At 40.9% G+C, this 20,463-nt stretch overlaps 1 protein-coding gene across 1 annotated transcript; it reads left to right on the top strand.

Annotated features, from left to right (window-relative positions):
* Positions 1 to 1,235: 1,235 nt before the first annotated feature.
* Positions 1,236 to 20,411, top strand: USP14 (ubiquitin specific peptidase 14). Its single transcript, XM_082289664.1, has 16 exons — positions 1,236 to 1,344; positions 3,831 to 3,976; positions 4,501 to 4,533; positions 6,027 to 6,131; positions 7,773 to 7,876; positions 9,881 to 9,939; positions 11,777 to 11,907; positions 12,208 to 12,288; positions 13,048 to 13,127; positions 14,654 to 14,768; positions 16,102 to 16,167; positions 16,463 to 16,555; positions 17,555 to 17,683; positions 18,741 to 18,801; positions 19,468 to 19,575; positions 19,694 to 20,411. The coding sequence occupies exons 1-16, from the start codon at positions 1,329 to 1,331 to the stop codon at positions 19,843 to 19,845; spliced, it is 1,479 nt and encodes a 492-aa protein (XP_082145790.1). The 5' UTR covers positions 1,236 to 1,328; the 3' UTR covers positions 19,846 to 20,411.
* Positions 20,412 to 20,463: the final 52 nt, after the last annotated feature.

Raw genomic sequence — 20,463 nt, 5'->3', positions numbered from 1 at the left:
TCTCTCCTTTATATGTTTAAGCACTGCTTTGGTTTCCTTAACCACACCCTAATACCAGGAGTTTTTGTAGAAGCAGTTGAGATTCAGGTCTCTGCATCTACTGGTTTTAATGTTTACAACCTGGGGTTTATCATGCTGAAGGCTCCTGGCTGTTGCCATCACACACATCCTTCAGTGCTCCTTATCTATCACCAAGCCTAAAAATCATTGCTGGTTGATTACTCATCTCCTCTCCTCCCAATGAACTTCTTTTGTTGATAATTTTAGCTCCCACTTCACCCTTTCCTATAAATCAAACCTATTTCACCCACTAGAGCCTTTTCATTTTTTCTGCCTTCCTTCCCCCGCCTTGTGCAACCACAACTTTTGCCCAGACCCCCGGGGGTGCAACAGCCCACCTCAGCTCTCACAGAATCACAGTCACAGAACGGGGCAGGAAGGGAGGGACCACAGTGGGTCCTCAAGCAGGCCTGTGCTATGGCACACGGCTCAGGATTGCATCCAGATGGTTTTGAGTATCTCCAGTCAGAGGGAATCCTCACTCTCTCTGGGCAATCTGTTCCAGAGCACAGTAACCTGCACAGAAAAGAAGTTCTTATGCTCAGATGGAACCTTCTGTGCATCAGTTTCTGCCCATTGCCTCTTGTCCTACTGCTTGGTACCACCGAGGAGAGCCTGGCTCCATCCTCTAGGCACCTCCCTTGAGATATTTATACTCATTGACATGGTCCCCTCTCAGTCGTCTCTTCTCGAGGCCGAACAGGCCCAGCTTTCAGCGTACCATCGCAACAGAGATGCTCCAGTCCCTTAAACACCTTTGTTGCCCTTCTCTAGACCCGCTCCAGGAGCTCCATGTCTCCGTTGTACTGGCGATCCCAGAACCGGACACACTCTCCCTCCAGCCCTGCGCCCTATCCGCGGCACCAACACCGGCGTTCCCTATCCGCGGCACCAACACCGCCTGCACCCCATTCTGGGGGTCGGGCCCGTTCCAGACCCCAGCCCGGACCCCTGCGGTGGCTCGGCCCACGGCTCGCAGGATTAGCGGGATCCGGGCCCCAGCCCGTTTCCAGCCCGCTCCCGGGGCGCTCCCGCCGCGGGCCCCGCCCGTTCCGGCGGTGCGCGCGCACCGCTCCCGCCCCGCTTCCGCCGAGCGGCCGCGCTTGCAGCGTCATCCCGGGGGCCGGTTTGAATGAGAGCCCGAGCGGGGCCGGGACCCGCCGCCGCCGCCGCCGCCCGCCCGCGCCCGCCCGCCCCGCCAGCGCCGCGCCCCGCCGCCCTGCGCCCGCCCGCCCCCTCCGCGCCCGCCCGGGACACGCCGCTCCGCCATGCCGCTCTTCTCAGGTGAGCGCGGCCCCGCCGCCCCGCGCCGCGCCCCGCCGGGCCCTGCCGGGAGCGGGCGGGCGCTGCCCCGGCGGGAGCGGGCGCGGGAGGCGCCTCGCACGTGCGCGCCGATCCCGGCCGGGCCAGCGGCGGGAGCGCCCCGGGAGGCGCGGCCCGGCCGGCGGAGGAGGGAGGGAGGGAGGGAGGGAGGGAAGGGAGGGAAGCAGGGAGGCAGCGTTGGCCCGGCCCTGCGGGAGGGAGGGCGGGTGTCACTCGCGTCCCGCGGGCCGCCGTGCCTCGGCACGGCCCTGGCGCGGTTTGCTCGGGCTTTCCGCTAAAAGGGAAGCGGTGCTGTCCCTCCGGTGAGCCGGAACTCTGCATCCGCGCCTCCCAGTTTATTCAGGTGTGTCTGCCTCTGCTCTTTGAAATCCATTATATGCTACAGACTCAGGTGGGTTGGAAAACCCCAAGTTCAACCTTTGACCAATCGCCACTATGTCAACTAGACCACGGCACTGAGTGCCACATCCAGTCCTTTCTTAAACACCTCCAGGCGTGGTGACCCCACCACCTCCCTGGGCAGCCCATTCCACTGTCTAAGCACCGTTTTTGTGAAGAAATTCTTCCTAAATTAGCCTAAACCTGAAGTTAAAGCTTTCTTAAATTATATCACATCCTGCTGACTTTTCTTGCTGTGAGGAAAGGTTTCAATGGAAGACTTCAAGAACAAAACCTCCAGTGACACTTCCAGGACCAGTTAATTGCCTTGATAATATCTCACAGATCTGGCCTATTTGGGCTCTTCAGTTTTTTAGGTTGTAGGCGGTCTCAGGACACAGTTTGTTCACAATTTTGGCTGTGGTCGGCAAACTGGGGTACTTATGTCAATATAGCACGATTTCTCCTGAACTCTTCCAAATCTAGTGGAGTCTCCCTCATTGGAGATATTCAAGAACGGTCTGGGCACAATCCTGTGCCATGTGCTCTGAGATGGCCCTGCTGGAGCAGTGAGGTTGGACAAGATGACCCTCTGTGGTCCATTCCAGTCTGACCCGTTCTGTGAATTGTATGCACTGTGTTTTCTGATCAGCAGGGAAATTACGTCCTTCCTTTTTCTTACTTTCCGTTGTTTTCAAATTAACAAGTTTCTCTTTATTTTGTACGAAGTCTTGGTTGCAATCTCTGAAGAGAAGATGCTCATGCTCTTCCGTTCCTCCTCCTGAGTGCTGCGTTGTTAAAACTGGTGACTCTACAGATTAATAATTGCTAACTCTTCTGCATATTTAGCAGTGGATGCTTGACTGTTCAAAAATTCAAACCCAAAAAGTCTGTGCAGCTGACTTGTTCAGTGACTGAGTGGGTTGTCTTCCTGGAAAACGGGAAAAGCCTCGTGCTTCGTAGGTCTTAAATATGCAAAATAATAAGTGTGTTTTAAAAAAAATCAGAACGTTGGGCAAATCAGAAGGTGCTTTCTGTTAGAAAAACTGAAAAGTCAGTCATTTGAGTTCCTTTGTAGACTAATTTAGTCTAACTCATTTAGACTTGCTTTTGATTATTCTGTCGTATTACCCATCACAAGCACTGAATAGATCTGAAGTCCGAACCTTTTTGGAAGGGTTTTTAAAATTATGACTTCTAAGGGTTTTGTGTTTTAAAAAGGTACAGTTGCTGCGATATATTTTTGTTAAACCAAAGCACAGGTAGAAGGATGTGGCTTTCCTAAAGTCTGGTATTTCAGTCACTTACTGTGCATGTAGGATATCACTGTATGCTGTATTTTACAGATTTTCAGCAAAATCTCAGCTTGCTAAAGAAGGTTTATTGTGTTAGTGATTGGAAGTGGTCAAAGGTGTGTCTGTAGAGGCACACAGCTTATTCCAAGCATTTTTTGTCTGCTCTTGGTCATTACTAACTTCAGCAAAGTGAGATTAACATTGTGCCATTCTGGCTCCTGTTTCATCTGGATTATCCCATTCCCAGCATCGAGGTTTACGCTTTTTGTGACCAAATTTCACTTCCCATCTTAATTCCAGTCCTGCACCTTTACTGGGGTCAGTGGCCTTGCTTTTAAAGAACATTGTATTGTTTTCCTCTGAAGGAGAACGGAAATGCTATGGATAACGGAACTGGAATCGCACCTCTGAACTTCCTTCAGAAAGTTCAATTGTTTGCAATGAGCAGTGCCAAGAGAATGGGAGAGGTAGTTCCAGACTGCTATTGTGAAGACCTGCTAAAGGGTTTCTGATGCTGTTAGACATACTTATTGCTTGCAAAGTTTCTCAGTATGTATGTTACTTACAATGGTTTTGTAGGGTATTTTTAGACCTGCTGGAAGTTGTATGTTCTGATGGATGAGGTGCCATATAGTAAAGATGTTCCCTCCATAGCTTCATTATGTACCATTTTAAAAGAGTTGAAAACAGAATGTTTTGAGATGGTATGAAGTCTTGGTAATTACATTCTTGGGTATTAGGAAATAATCAAGTTTCAAAACATTTTGTTTGCAGTTAATGTGAAATGGGGAAAAGAGAAATTCGATGGCGTGGAGCTGAACACTGACGAACCTCCAATGGTCTTCAAAGCCCAGTTGTTTGCACTGACCGGAGTTCAGCCAGCTAGACAGAAGGTTATGGTTAAAGGAGGAACTCTGAAGGTAGAAGTCAATTTTTTTGTATTATGTCTAACTTTATTATGTGTTAACAAGAACAATGGCCCCATTTTTGGGTGTTCCTCTGGCAGATCTTCAGTTGTATGTGTTAAACTGACTGCACTTCTTTACTCATTTATTCAAAACACAGCTTGTTGGGGGGAGGGGTGCTACTTTTTAGTGTTCAGAATCAGAATTAAGTGTTTTCCTCCTGGTTTGTTTAAGAGAAGTTTTTCCTGGTGCTTCTCTGCTGGAGGCTTATTGGTGTAATGAGATACAGGCAACTTTGCTGCAAAAAGTTGTTTACATTTAAGCAGTGTTAAACAACACATGAAGAACCTTATTGAAAACACAACTTGGCTGCTTTTTATTTTAGTCAGACAAGACTTGATAACATGTAAATAGCTAATATTGTGTAATCTTGGATGAAATATAATTGTATATTTAGAAATATGTGATTAATATTAATGAAAATATTTGCTTGTCTCTTGCTGCAAGATAATTAACTTGTCTTTTATTTTATTTCACAGGATGATGACTGGGGGAACCTAAAAATTAAGAATGTAAGTTCTGAGCAGTAACTAAATTTTATTTATTTTTTAATTTTTATTTATTTTTTATTTTTATTTATATTTATTCTGGCATTTAAAGAAAGACTTGAAAGTGCTTGCTGTTTCTGTTTGAATGGGCAGTGCTTTCTTAAAAGGTCATACCTTGATGAAAAATAATTTTATACGTGTCATATGTAAGCATACTTAGAAAGGTCTCACCATTGATTTATAAAAAACTTTTCTTTGGCATCAGTAGGGAATCACACCATCTATTCTGAAGTACTTGGGAGCATATATTTATTTATTTTGTAAAAGAGATGGTCTGGGTCAGAGCAGTGGTCCTTTTGTGCTGTCGGTGACCATAAAAATAAGTGATGTTGTTTAGAGGCAGCTTGTGAACCTGGGCACTCTCTGCAGACCCTTGTTCTTGCACGTCCCCAGGGTGGACAAATGTGTTGGTGATGCTGAAGTTACACCTCTGCCTATGTCCTTTTTTACCAGCCTGCTGAAATCTGCTCTTCTGTGTTAAATAGCTGCTGTTCATAAACAAAGCCATTAGTAATGGTGATTCGTACCTTTGGCTAGTTCAAAAAGAAAACAGAAAGTGAATGTGTTTGTGTTGCTTGCCTGTATAATATTGCCTCAGGGAATCCCACAGGTTTTTGTTGGGGTTTTTTCTGTGTCATTTTCGTTACTGTAGGTCTCTTGTAATATCTTGTAACATCTGTTACAGGTTTTACTCCAGTTCTTCCCTGGGCAGAGTGAATTAGGTAGCATTGCTCTTACCCTTGTAACTAGGTTGCAGGCATCTGTTAGCAGCCTGTAGCTGCAGCTATTGTAGCAAAGTTATTCAGCAAAAACCCCAGTACATAATATTCTTGTCTTTTTCTGCATACTGTTGTGCTAATAGCTGCCTTTATTCATTTTAATACTATTGTATACAAGTTCTAGTGATTTATTTACACTGTCAGAGCAATTTCTCTTCATTGTGTTGTTTATCCTTTTCTTAGCACTGTATGTTTCAAGGCTCCAGGTAGTAATTTTCTCCTCCTTTGACAGGTCTAATTGTGTAGATGGGCTCCTGTTGAATGCCAAAAGATTCTTTTTCATATTATGCTAGTTCAGCAAGCATGGAAACTTGATTTTTTTCCCCCACCCTTACATGTTAGTTTTTGTGCTTGTACTGATGTGGTAATTTACGTTATTTTTCACTTTTCAACTAGTTTAACTCAGAACTTGTCAGGCAAGCTCAGCAGCCTCACCAGATGTTTCAGTGGAAACATCTAGCATGGATAATTCTGTGGAATTGTTCTCAATAGCTACTTCCTAGATATGAGGAATTAAGGTATGCCCTAAAGTCACAGTAGTGCAGTATTGGTTCTGTTAAACTAAGAGAAAGATGGTGTTTATTTTTGGGGAAATAGCTGAAGGATGTTAAGAGCACAAGGGCTTGAGTGGAAATAACTGTCCTTAAGCATTCATTGCTGTCTTTACTGTGTTTCAAGGGGATGACCTTACTAATGATGGGCTCCGCAGACGCGCTTCCAGAAGAGCCGATCTCTCGACCCGTCTTTGTGGAGGACATGACAGAGGAGCAGTTGGCCTCTGCTGTAAGCATGTTTCCAGCTTTGATTTCTTGTAAACCTCCGAGTAATGGCAAGTTTTTAAACACTTGCAGTTGCTTAAAAGTGGATTTTGAAACTGGAACGTCTGTTTAGCATCTTCACCAAGAATCACAAATCCACATCGATGGCCAAGCTGGGAGCAGTGAAAAGAAGTCTGGGATTTAATTTAAAAGTCATACAATTAGTGCTGTTTTTCCTTTGAGCAGGCAGCTTAGTAGATTTTCTAAAAATAGCATTGCTGATGTTTTTAAAAACAAAGTTGTATTGCCCTGGCTGTATCAGTGTCCTGAACTTTGTCTAAACAAGGCCTTGTAGATATGCAGAATTATTTCCTGCGTCTTTCATATCTGTGAGGAGAGACTTGGGTTTGTTTTGGGGTGGGGTGTGTTTGGGGTTTTGTTTGTCCATGTTACTGGTATTAGGTCAGCTTTGTGAAAAACGAAAGTGAGTTTGACACACATTTTTACTTTATGGGAGTAAAGTCTGGAAGAGCATAATTAGTCTATTATTTTCTTAATGAAGTAACTCCTGAATTTCCTTTCTTAATAACTTGAAAGGCTAAATTTTCTCACCAGTCATTTGAACTGCAAGCTCTTTGTCACACTTAGCAGTTGCGTGATTGTTGTCAACTGTGCATGCAGAACAGGAATACTTTTAGGCATGTCTGTATGAAGAAGGATCTGTAGTTTAGGACTGGGTTTGTGCTTCAGGATTTAGTGCTTTCCAGGCCACCTGCAGGTGAAGGATACTTACGTATTTTTGACTAAGCACATACACAGACACTGAGATAACTGAGAGGCAAACAAGGAGGTGATGCACTGTCAGATTAACTTTGAAAAAGTTAATCACATTGAAATTTTGTCATACATCAAACTTCAGTTGTCTGCACTGCATGTATTCACTTGTGGAATATGCTAAATGAGTTCTCTCTTCCTAAAATAATCTATTGGTATCGGTATGCAGTCCTACGTCAGTTTCATTAAACTGTGTATTTTTCCCTGGCAAATGCAAAGTATTCAGGGTTAAAAAAAAAGAAAAATTCTGTTACATGGTGGTTTATAGTTATTTCTGAAACTGGTTAGTTGAACTATTAGTTGGCCTTCACATTGGTCAAAACTTCAGAAATTCACAAGTTGTCTGAAAAGATCAAGCTAATGATCTGTTGCAAACTTCTGGAGAGGAGTTTAAACAATGCTTTTGTTTCAAACTATGAACTCCAGCATTTTCAGAATTTTACTGAAAACTGATTTTAATTAAAACATCAGTGTTTTGTACAAATGTATTCATGTGGAAATTCCACGGAAATAGAATTTTAAGGTCAAAACTTGAATGGGATTATAATTGAACTTTCTGAATGACTGCATACTTGAAGAATATGTTCATTAAACTAAACGTGCACAGAAAAGCCCCCAGAGCATTCCTGAATGTCCCCTTAAAGTATCAAATGGTGAAATGATGAATATAATCATAAAATGGATCTGGAAAACCTCATGGAGTTTGATGGAATATTCCAGGTTTTATGCATAATTCATTTTCTTAGAAGTTGATGGCACATTACAGTGTTTATACAAAAATGGTTGCACATCTCTCTGACCTTCAAGCACCCTTGTGAATTTTTTTTGGTAGATGGAATTGCCATGTGGATTGACAAACCTTGGCAACACTTGCTACATGAATGCTACGGTTCAGTGTATCCGCTCAGTGCCAGAAGTGAAAGAGGCCCTTAAAAGGTAGGATTCAGGACAAAAATACCGTGACTAAAATGTTTTCTTTAGCTTATGAAATAGATATTTTGTGGAATGCTCATCTTAACTCTGGTATGGATTATCATAACAATCTGTTGCTCTTTAGGTCTATTCAAGATTAACATAATGATCGATTAAAGTTTCTCCTATGGTTGTGTTAGTCTGTGGTTTAACAAAGAAGTTAAGGCTTTGTGTTTCTTGGAACTGGCTTTTAGTAGAGAGAATGTGTTTTGCTTAGCTAGACCTGCTTAAAATTCTAAGACAAGCTACTGAACTCTTAACCCTGTTTTTTTGCTGTTAGTTTTTATGGTCCTGTTCTGTATAAAACAATCATATGGGAGTCCTGTTCCTTTGAGGAATATTTCCTGCAATGGTTCTATTGCACAGTGTTTCCAGCTGTGAAATTCTAATGTTACTGACATTTGCTGCTTGGAGGTACAGTGGGAAGTTCTAAGACATGCCTTTGTGGAATTTTGTTTCATTTGGTAGTTTGTTCTGATTGTAGGATAACTTCTCAGATTTTTGTTTGTTTCTTTTGTTATTCTGGACTGAAATGTGAAAATGGCCAGTGTTTTTTTTTTTTTTTTTTTGGGTTGGTTGGTTGGTTTTTTTGGTAAGGAATATGTGAGAAACTTGAAAGTTATGAATATTGAAGGAAAAAAGAATTACCTGCCAATGTGTACCTGAATTTGTCCTCCAGATAAATTGTAATGAGAAAACAATGAGTATTTTTAAAAAGTGAGAACTAGGTAGAGCATTATTGCCACCTTAGGGTTAATTTAATTCCTTGGTACCCAACTGGATATTCTGTATTACTGTAATCACTAGTTATTTAAGTAGTTATAAATTGTTTCTCATTCTGTTAGCAGGTGAACCTTAATTATTAAGAGCTGAGAACTATTTGTGAAGTACAGAAATTTGATTTCAAGGTTTTTATTGGCTATCAGTGTTTATATTTTTGGAAGGTCTGTTCATTTCCATGTGAAGGACTCTTGAGTTACTGCACTGAATCAGAGTATTTGACAAATTTAACCTACCAAATGGCAAAATGCAGCCTATGAAACTGGCAGACTGCAATACAAGACGTGGCTGTATTGTCTGTGGGAAGTCACATTCGCACTCGGATTCAAGCTCTGTTCTTCCCTGGAGATTTAGCCTTTTTTTGGTCTTCCCTGCTTGATGACAACATGGAAGGCTGTAGGGTGTGTGGCAGCAGGAGATGTGTGAAGGGACTCACTTGGGAAAGCTGTTACAGCTTCTTTTCTCACGGTCTGCTCTGCTGATCTCCCCAAGGAACTCCTCCCTGTTCTGTAGCGTGTCAGGGGAAGGTTTCCTGCTCGTCATCTAACAATGGTCAGAATTTCAAAAGTTCAGTCCAAGATTTAGTGAGACCCTCCTTTTGCTTGAAGGCTTTGTGGAGTCCATCTGTTCCTCATCCAGCTGCTAATTTAAGAATTCAAAGATGAGTGGAAAGTTCTTGTCATATAGGTGGACTCCCACACCTTTTCAGTATAGGAAATACTTCCCCAAGAAAACATCTCACTGTTTTGCTTCTGCTGTGGAGGGAGGAAGTAGTTCTGCCCTCCATCTCTGTGCATTTTATCTGCTATATATCCTTGAAGGTGGTTTTTAGCATGTATCTGAAGAAGCCATGGCAAATGTTTCAGAAATGGAGTAGCTTTTGTTCAGACCTTTTCTCAGTTTCTTTAAAAATAAAACGAGTCTCTGAGGCAAAAGGTTTAGGGAAGCAGCAGTGATGTATCCAGACTTCTTGGTCTGCCTTTACTTATTGTCTGAAAGATTGCTTCCATGCACTGCTTACAAAATAGCTGAAACTTTGAGGTGAACGTGAGTGAATCTTACCTTCGGTTACTTCTGGTTTGGTGATAGATTTCTTTTAAATGAATCCAGCTGCTGCCTGCTTCAGAAACCTTACTGTCCTTCTTGCTTGTGTTTAATTGCATGCAAATTATTTTTCTTCCCTTTTAGGTATGGTGGTGCCTTAAGAGCTTCAGGAGAAATGGCCTCTGCTCAATACATTACTGCAGGTTGGTGTTTAGAGTAGGAAACAGGGGTTTAGACAAGTGTGTGATCTCCTGCTAACTGCAGATGAAATTTGCAGTTAGAACTCTCTGTGTTGTTCTTTAGTGCATATGCTATAGGAAAGTCAGATCTGCTGGCACTGGAGGATTCATTTCGTCTTTAAAGGTTATTCTGCCCCTGCCTGCAAAGCATTTATCTCTGCACATGACCCAGCTGCAGGCTAGGGAAAAGATATTTAAGCGTGATCTAGGCTTAGATAGAAACAATTTGTATCTCTTCCATGTTTTACATGTAGGCATTAAGTAATTGGAACTTCCTAAAGCAGACTCCATCCATCCATGTTTTGATTTGATCACTTTGTGTAGAAATGTTTTAGTTCTTTGTTTCACATAGTGGTAGGCCAACACCATACTCCTGGGATATGTATTTCATTGGTATTTTTTAATACAATTTACTGGCTGAGCGTTATTGTTACGGTGGAAAGTGTCTTAGCCTTTGCCCTAAAGATCCAGATTTCATAACTGGAATGGAAAGTAGTGTCTTCAAAACAAAAGTTATTCATTGTTGTGGTAGTGTGGGTGCTCACACTGTGGGAGCTCACGGTGGCCCTGTATCTTCAAGCTCTAACTAGAGTTCTAGTTAGACCCTTTACACTTGAACAAGGGTACTACTTGTCCGCTTTTTCTTTTTTTACTCTATTTCATTGCCCCACTAAGATGCTGGGCCAGGACACTGGGATTTCTACCAGTCCATTTAAGGAAAAACAAAACAATATAAGGAAGGAAAGGTCCAGTTTGTGGGTATGCCTGCTGATCGAATTTTGGGGTGGTAAGTTCAATGGTTACTCTATACAGCCATGCCTGCCCCTCCCCTTTTCACTGCCTTTACTTCATGTCCCTTGTTTTCCTTTTAAGGTGACAGCTCTGCTTCTTAGGAATTTTAATAGTTTTAAGTAACTTGTAGTTAATTCTTGGGTGCTGAGCTGTTCAGGAACTCCTGCATGACACTTATGGCATTTTTTTTTAATTGCTGTGTCATATCAGTTGCGCCTCTTGTCAAGGTCAGTGAAGACATTTCTGAAAGAGGAAGCAACTGACCTTGATCCCCTGTAATCTTGCCTATATTCACTTACTCAAGAGTACCATTCATTAGTCTCTCCACTTGTAAATTAGTGACCATGCAGATTGTTGCCTACCTCACAGGGTTGTTGTGAGGATTAACAGGTGCCTTTGATGTGATCTGTGGATGTAAAATGCTGTAACCTGGGTAGATAAGACATATGCTGGAGTGTGGAACAAAAAAGAAGGCCATGTGTGTTGTCATGCAGTATCATTCATTGGATTGCACATAGTTAAGAGCTCTCTGCACATATGCATACACATACTTGTTTTCCTGGGCTTTAAGCATGGGTATTTCCTAGATATTTTATTAAAGGTTTTTTTTCCTAGTAGCTGGTGAAACTTAAGTTGCTCTAGAGGATAGATTGTGAATGCCTTCTGGTTTCTCTTGTGAAAATGTTGTTCCTCAGATGTGTTCCAAATGAAATCTTAATTGCTCAATTTTTTTTTTTTTTCTGTTAGCAGCCAGGAAAGACAAGGCATTATGTGCCAAATTCTCAGATTTGCCAGCTTTATGCTTTCAAAGTTGTGTTCACAAAGGAGATCTTAGGTGCACCTGTTGCGCCACCTGGGGAATTTGGTCCTGCTTTGGGAAGATCAAATTGGACACTGTTAAATGATCAGTCTTTAAATGTTTCTGCTGTTTTACTATTCTTTTTACACTTCCTGCCATGTTTGAATTGTTTCTGCACTTCTCAAAGCATTCACTTACTTTTTCTTCAAGCTCTTAGAGACTTGTTTGATTCCATGGATAAAACTTCCTCCAGTATCCCACCTATCATTCTCCTGCAGTTTTTACATATGGCCTTCCCACAGTTTGCAGAGAAAGGTGACCAAGGCCAGTACCTTCAACAGGTAAAGACCAATTATGAGCTTATTGTTTAAAATTAGTAGTATGTTGGAAGTTGAGAACAAGAATATTTTAAGACTTTCCTTCTCTTGTGAAAATAATTACTCCCAGTAAAGTGGGGTGTTTTTTTCTGTAGAAAAGTTGTGTAGAAGTTAACTGTAATATCAAGTGCTTTGAGAATGCATGGTGGAATTGGGAGAAATTCTTAGTTAAGGAATCCTCACATTTGTCTTTATAGCTGATGGGTTTAATGTTACTAAATTGTAATGCCACTACTCAGGTTTAATGTTGTGTTCCCTTCCTAGGATGCCAATGAGTGCTGGGTGCAGATGATGAGGGTACTACAGCAGAAGCTGGAAGGCATTGAAGGTGATACAGTTATGGAGGTAATTGTAGTATTACTCTAACCAGAATTAGGATTAATAGTATTTCACATATTTTTGCTAAGTATTATCTGTTTGTGAGTTCTTTAACATGTGTCTGGAGTCCAGTAAGGGAAATTGCTTTCTGATGTGTCTGATCAGCATAGTGCTACCATGGTCCTGTCAGCTCTGCTGTGGAGTGTGCTAAAGGAACCCTTCCCTTTGCGTTTTGTAAGGCAGTGTTGGACCAAGCTGCTGGTGACACACACTCACATATGTGGCAGGTGGCCCTGATAACCTGTGAATTCAGCACACCAGAACTTCTAATTCTGAAAAAAGGGTGCTACAATTTTAACTTGAACTGTTATGAACGGAGAGCTAACCAAATCAACCTGATAGAGGAAGTTGCTGAAAGTTTTTCCCAAGGTTTTACCAGAACAGCTTTCTCTTTTCTCTGTAAACTGTTTTCTGGAGACTCTTGGCAGAGTCTTGAAAGACAATCTGAAACTTAAGGTAGATTTAAGTTGGGGGGGCAGGGATGTGTGAGTTTCTGATCTTGCTTGTTAATGTGCTTCAGGATGGTTTTAGCAGCATGTTTTAAGTGTATTTGTTTTGAAACCTTTATGCTGTATAAGAGGATTGACTGACTAGGAGAAAATGTACCTATAGAAAGATGAAGGAATAGGCTTTAAAGAATTAAAATAAATGGGGTTATTTTGTCTGTACGGAAGACTGTACTTACATTCTATTTAAAGTTACATCATAAGAGATTTTGTTTTACAGACAGACTCTGGAGCTACAGCAGCATCCTCTAAAAAGAAGAGTTTAATCGATCAGTTCTTCAGCATTGAATTTGAAACAGCGTATCCTAAAGACTAAGGCAAGACATGAACAATGGTGATTTCACACTTCAGCAGTTGAGTTCAGGGAGGATGAAAAGCACTGTTCAGAATAGTATGGAAAATAAAGATGTAGGTCTGGGAAGAGGGTCATGATGTTGTGCAGGAGTACACAGAAGTTAAAGTGAAGATTGGATTATGCTTTGAGAGAGAGGATGATGTGGGGAGGAAGAATGGTAATGGAAATTTACAGGAAAAAAAAACCCTTGTTAAATTTCAAGAGCAGATTTCCTCCCCAGAGAAGATTGGTGCGTACCAGCTTCAAGGATGCTGACATGCTTTATCCAACTGAAAGTAATTGTTGTCCTAAATAGGCTTTTTTGGCTTGTGAGGGTGTGTTTCTGACACACTTGGAGTACTAAAGATGCACAAAAGGTAGCTTGATCGATTCCTTAAGAAATAACTTAGGTGTCCACTGTTTTATGAGTAAGAAACAAATGCAGCTGACAAGTTTCTAGTAGGTTCTTTATAGCAAGAAAAAGAGGATATGACCACATGGGGCACACATCTCATGGCAAGTATTACTCTTGTCCCACTTCTTCACCCCAAAATCCTGGCTGTCATGAAACTGAGCACCACTTTTAGAAAGAATTACACTCTGCATTTCGCTTGTCTGAAATAAGGAAACATCCCCTTAGATGAGGTACTGTATCTCATAGCTTGGTAGTAAGGAGGAATAAAGGGATTTTTTAAGGTGAGAGTCATGCATCTCTCTCTCTGTCATGATGTTTGTTGTCCTTGAAATACTTGGGAGTCTTGGAGTGTGCAGCTAAGAGGAGTGATGCATAGGCCAGAATTAGGAAGAAGACTTGTTAGAAGAGTTGCAGACTTTCAAAGTGTGATTATGGTAGCATTTGTAGAATAGCTGCAGTCAGAAAAATACCTGGTTGGAAGGAGATGGATGAGAGAAAAGCATTGAGGTAGAAGTATGAAAAGAGGAGAGAACAGACAGAACAATTAAAAGGAAAGCGTAGAAGATAATGAAGGAATTAATTTCATTTCAGTGAAGAGGACAGATAGAAGGCAGAGAAAGGAGGCTCTGTATGTTGAAAGAAGCAGGAAGTCTGGCCAGCAGCAGCAATAGAAGAACTTTATTAATCATAAACAACAATGGAGTGTAATGTTGCAGGAGGGCTTTGTGACTTGGTGTTGGCAGCCAGTTAATGTGTTCTGTGTCTGGTGGGTTGGGTGGTGATGGGGGAGAAGAAAGAAAAAAACAGGCCCCAGCTTAAATGGTGCTCAAAGACTTATTTTACCTTTTTTACTTTTTTTGGTGTGCTGTCTGCCCCCGCTGCCCCTTGTCCTTAGCCACGAAGGAACAGATTGGTCTGAAGGAAGGGCTCCTTCAAATCTTTTTTGTACTACGAGAAGTAAAAGTACTGTCTACACAAGCACAGAATTACCAAATTACTGTGCTGCTTGGCATGTTGTTCTCACTAGAGCAGTAGTTCAGCTCTTGGTGCATGGTGGTTTTCCTTAATTTTGTGAAGCATGAAATGTACAGAAGCCGAAGAAGAAGAAGTAACTAAAGGAAAGGAGAACCTGCTTCAGCTTAGCTGTTTTATCAATCAAGAAGTGAAATACCTGTTTACAGGACTAAAATTGGTAAGCTATCGCAGCTTTTATTGAAGTTCTAAATGGCCTGTGTATTTTTTAATTGAAATTCTAAGTGACCTAAATACACTTAATTCTGAGTGTATTCTGTGACTTGGAATTGGCATCTGCTGTCCAAGCTTTACAAAGTTTCAAGAATCTTTTTGGTGTTTATTGGGATGAAAGATGGCTGTGAAAGGGAGTTGCATGTTAATGTTAAACAGACTTCAGCAGAGCATTTTCTTGATGCTGACATGGTCTTCCCCATGCAGGTAACCAAGTGCAAGGCAGTTTGCCACTTGTTTATCTTGGTTTCACTCCAGACTGAGCAGTACCATGGTTTATGCAGAAATCAGTTCCCAAAAAGTCCAGAAGTCAACTTGAAAGTAGAGTGGCGTTTTGGTTCCTAATTAAAACCCCACCAGATGATGTAAAAACTAAATTTGATTTTGCAGATTTTGAAGGGGGTGTTATTTTCCATGAGACAACATCATCCTCAAACTTTTTTAAAGTAGAACTCCTTAAGGTAGTCTGTGCTTTTTTATATATGTATTTTGAAATTTTAAGAGCTCTTTGGAGAGTCTAGATGTCTTGGGGTGACAAGGAGAGGAGCTACTGCAAAACCTTTATAGTAACTGCGTAAGGCTAGGGCAGTGATCTGGTTTGTACAGGACTAAAACCAAGTTGCATGATTCTCAGATAATCTTTGTATCTCTTTTTCTTCCTTTTTTTTTTTAAACAGAATTTAGAAGGAAAAGGAGAATAAAATAGCTAATGCTCACAAATTAAAAAACTATCAAAAAAGAAACTCCACTTTCAGGCCAAAAAAAGTCTACAATTCTTATGCTGGATTGCCTGTAGCAAGAAAGTTGCAACATTAAGAACCAATCTAGTCTTTCCGGGAATTTTGTTAGGAGACACCAGCTGTCACTTTAGATGCAGCTCTGCCTGCTTGAGGCTGAGAGCTGAGAAATATGCAAATATTCTTCTCACAGGAACCTTCAGATTTTCTTCAGTTGTGTTCCCAGCATGATATGATACATTTGTAACCAAGTCCAGATACAATTAATAACAAAATCCAATTGTGAGTTCTACTCCTGTGGAGCAAAATTTTCTGCAGAGATAAACTCAGTGTTGTCAGGGCTCAGGAATGAGCCTGGAGCTGAAGAAATGAATGGGCATGGTCCTTTCTGCCAAGGAATTTCAAAATCCTGTGTGTTGTAATGGCTGGCAGCAACAGAAGAGACTGGCAGAACAAGATTTAGTTTATGGTTTGTTTACCCCTGTTGTGCTTTTCTCTAAGCTGTGTTTTATGATGAACATGTGTTACTTTTCCTTGTAACAGCGTCTTCAGGAGGAAATCACCAAACTCTCTCCAACACTGCAGAGAAATGCACTCTATATCAAATCTGTGAGTGGTACTTTCGTTGCTCTTTATGGTTCTTCTAAATGTTGTCAGTTCTCTGTTCCAAACCACAAATTTATTGCTGCAACACCATGTGATTTGTTTTTATAAAGCATCTGAGTATCCACTACCAAGAAATTTAAGACAGAGTTTCAAAAAAGGAGACCTTGTTTTATTCCTGTGGGTTTGTGTACAAACACTTTCTCAGAATAGACTGTAATTTAGGATGAACAGCGTTGAAGGTATAAAAGATCTGTGAATATTTAAAGTAATAGCTTTTTCTAATTTGTTTTTTTTATAGTCCAAAATTAGTCGCTTGCCAGCGTACCTGACTATTCAGATGGTTAGATTTTTTTACAAAGAGAAAGAATCTGTGAATGCAAAAGTTCTTAAGGTAAGTTTTCTGCATATTGATGTTTAATTCCTCTTTCTTTTTTCCATGAGTTTTTATTACAGGTAGATTACCAAGACTTGAAGACTACTTACTAAATTGTTTGCTTTTAAATTGCATTTAAAAACATTAACAGTGCAGGTTCTTTGCTCAAATACAAAGTAGTTTCGTTTCCAGTTGTGATGGTGTGTGGCAAACTACATTACCCACAACAGAGTGAGGGAGGAGGTGAGGGGCAGAAGTGAATTTGCCCCAGTAGTGCTAATATTACAGGATGAGAATAACCAGGATGTTTTTTGGTCTCTTCTCACCAGTGGTTCTGAGAAGAATGTGTAACTAAGGAGAGGGCCATGCTTTCAAACTCTGAACAGTGTTCTAGTGTTGATGGGAGATGTTTATGCTGTCAAACACTTCCTGTATTAGTGATTTTAATTGTCTGGCTTTCTGATGGGCAAATGCAGGAACCAGCTGCAAACAGCTGAATGTTCTGGTTTTGCTCTCTGTTGGCCATGGCTGACAGACCTCGTAGGCTGCCCGAGGAGCATCATGATAGATGCTCCTTCCTCACAAAAGGAAGAAAGGAAGTAAAGATTGAAGGTACATTTTAACTATTTCAGAAGATGGTTTTGGATAACACAAATGGACATTTTTGCCAGGATACAGTCATTCTACATGTCTGCTGCTTTTTTCTTTTCCCTTAGGCCTGTATAGGTATTTCTGTAGTGTATGACAGCTAACAATAAACAGTCTGATTTATTAATTACTAGTCTATGCTGAATGTAATAATTTATAGTGGTTTGTTTATACTGAATTAGACATTCTTCTGGGAAAGCATTGTAGCCCTTTGGGTAAATACTGTCACCAGATTCCCAGTGGGTCAGGTTGCCAACAATTTGAAGAGGGTTGCATTTAATTTGGCTTAGTGTTGTCTTCCCATGGGAGAATGCTTTAATGTGGAGTACCAAACGATGCTAATAAATCTACATGCTTTTTACTTCCTAGGATGTCAAATTTCCTCTTATGTTGGATGTGTATGAGCTGTGTACGCCAGACCTGCAGGAAAAAATGGTTTCTTATCGATCAAAATTCAAAGATCTAGAAGACAAAAAAGTAAATCAACAGCCAAAGAACGTAAGCTTCCCGACACTTCACTAATTCATCCATCTGAAATTGGGGTACTAATAAGGACTAGAGAAAACTTTAAATATATTATTTTAATATATTATTTTCTTATGTAGCAAACTCATTGGTTCTGAGCTTTAGATCTTTTTATCCTGTATTTTCATGAAAATACAGTATCTGCTTTGGTATATTTGCTTGATGAGAAGTTTTAAATGCTGTAGTCAGACAGCATGTATTAAATGTATTAAAATGTAGTGCTTCTGTAGGTTTTCTGTAAGTTACACAAAATTATTCTCTTCAAATATTACTGTTTGCTGGCTGCTCCCCTCTTCAGTGGAGTGTAGGAAGCTCCCTACAGTTCCCTGCTCACCAGCTGGAAGGGCTTGTACAACGCACTGCTACATGTCTGACTGATAAAAATTAGAGTACGTGTACTGGTGAGCTTAAAATCGGCACTCTGAAACCTTGGTAAATGCTTTCATGTCTTACCCTGCCTGCATAGCTCTAACACTGACTTCCTTGTCTTTCATGAAGACAAAAGCAAATGAGCTGTAGTGTTTTAGCCATTTTTTTTTTTTAAAGTTTGCTGGTATTTTTCCTGGCCGAACTCCTGGCAAATTCTTTTAAACATTTGGATAAGGCTTGCAGCCCCTCTTTTACACAGATGGGAGCAAGGAAAGAGTGCTATTTTTGAACAGAATGTATTGGCACTGAGAGTCAGTCCCTGGTACTTTCTTATTGCCACTTCTGCTGCTAGCAAGCCCCCACCAAGGAATAAATCTTCAGTTGCAGAATTGTTTCATAAACAAACCCAAAAATCTGGTGGGTGAACAGTGCAGGCAGTATGTGCTAAAATGGTTATATATTTGCTTAAAACTGGTCTTCTTCAGATAAGGTTTTTGTATGTCCACCTAGAAAATACAGTAATGGAAATTCTTTCAAGTTGAACAAAAAATATTTAGACTTAGGAAAATATTTAAATTAATGGAGACTTGGGATTTGATGTGATTGTGCTAAAGCCTTTATTAAACCATTTTGCATTAATTCAGCTTATTCTCCTTTTTAGTCTAGTAAAAGTGATGGTGCACAGAAAGAAGTTAAATATGAACCATTTTCTTTTCCTGATGGTGAGTACAGGGAAGCAAATCTACTTTAAAGAAACTTTCTATTTACTTGTGTTCAAGTGTGCCTGATGGTAGAAATACTTTGAGAACCCTGGCTCTCTTTAATGCCTTTGGAAAATTAATCTTCAGAGACTGACAGAAATTTAAGGAATGGAAAGATTAGGTAAACCAAAATGTTGAGATAGTCAAAGGCATAATTGCCATCCATCTGACAAGCTGGTGATAATAGAGGACAGGCATATCAAAGACATTTGCATGTAATGTGCAGTTGTTTTGCACACTGCCTTGTCAGTGGGTGGTAGAAAGCTGAAATCAAAACAAAAACTCGAACTGGATTTCTAAAAATGTTGTTGTTGTGCTGGTGTTGCCTCAGTTTTGGGGAGGGCTTGGAGCCTGAAGGCCCAAAGCTCTCACCCTGTGCATTATGTCAGTGATATTTATGCATACATATTTATTTCCTGAGAATGCACAACATCCTCAGTTTCCTGAGACTCTCCTGGATGAGAGCTGCTGCTTTTAGTTCACAGTGGTTTTGTACCGTGCTGTAGCTGGGGTTTTACACACACAGCTCTGGTGCTGCAGCCTGGCTGATGCATCTTTGGTCTGGGAGCTGTTAAAGACGCTGCTGCCGTTCAAGTAGGACTCAACGTTACATTCTTTCCCTTTCAGATATTGGTTCTAACAATTGTGGCTATTACGACCTGCAGGCAGTGCTTACTCATCAGGGCAGATCAAGTTCCTCTGGGCATTATGTGTCTTGGGTTAAAAGGAAACAAGGTAAAAAAAATAAACAAATTGCAGCCGTGTTAACCACTCTTCACAGCTCCTTTCAGCAAAGGGGCTGTTAAGCAAGCTTAGATTTTATGTACAAATGATCCTGTTGTTTTCCTTGCAGATGAATGGATTAAATTCGATGATGACAAAGTCAGCATTGTTACACCTGAAGACATTCTGAGGTTATCTGGGGGTGGAGACTGGCATATAGCTTATGTTCTACTCTATGGGCCTCGCAGAATCGAAGTGGTTGAAGAAGAAGCTGAACAATAGTCTTCCGTTTTAGCCATTCTGCCTAGGTGTGAAATAAATGTTGATTACTGATCACTTCTTTAACCCCAGAGCTTTAGCAAGTGGATAAACAATTTGTTTAAACCTTCTCATGTCAGAGGGATATTGTTTTAAAACTGATCCATGTACCAATTAGTCACTACTGGACTGGACTGCCCACTGTGGTGGTGACAATACTTAAAATAGCTTTAATGTCTTGCAGAAGATAATTTTTTTTTAATGAGCCTCTCCTCCTTCTTCTTCTCTAATGTCATCAAGTATTTATTACACACCTCCTCTCACATTGGTTACTCTTGCATGGTTTATACCACAGTTCAGTAGCTGTCCATCCTTTGCCTTACCTGGCAGTTCTGTTAGGAAGGTAGAAGAGAAACTGTTGCCTTGTTGTGTAACTCAGTGCTGCTGCCTGTAGCCAACAGCTGTGGCTACAATCAAGTATTTGTCCAGCCTGACCTGCTGATTCAGTCTGTTCTGTTGCTGGCATCTCATGATTTCAAAATAAATTGTGATCAACAATGTGTCTCCATTAAAAACAGCTCCTGTCCTGGTACTGTAGTCAGTATGCGTTTGTTTTCACTTCCTGGGCCACCACTGATGAAT

Source organism: Coloeus monedula (genome assembly GCF_965178545.1).
Source record: "Coloeus monedula genome assembly, chromosome: 1".
Classification (NCBI taxonomy): domain Eukaryota; kingdom Metazoa; phylum Chordata; class Aves; order Passeriformes; family Corvidae; genus Coloeus; species Coloeus monedula.
The sequence above is the reverse complement of the archived record's forward strand: the minus strand, read 5'-3'. Positions and strand labels throughout refer to the sequence as shown.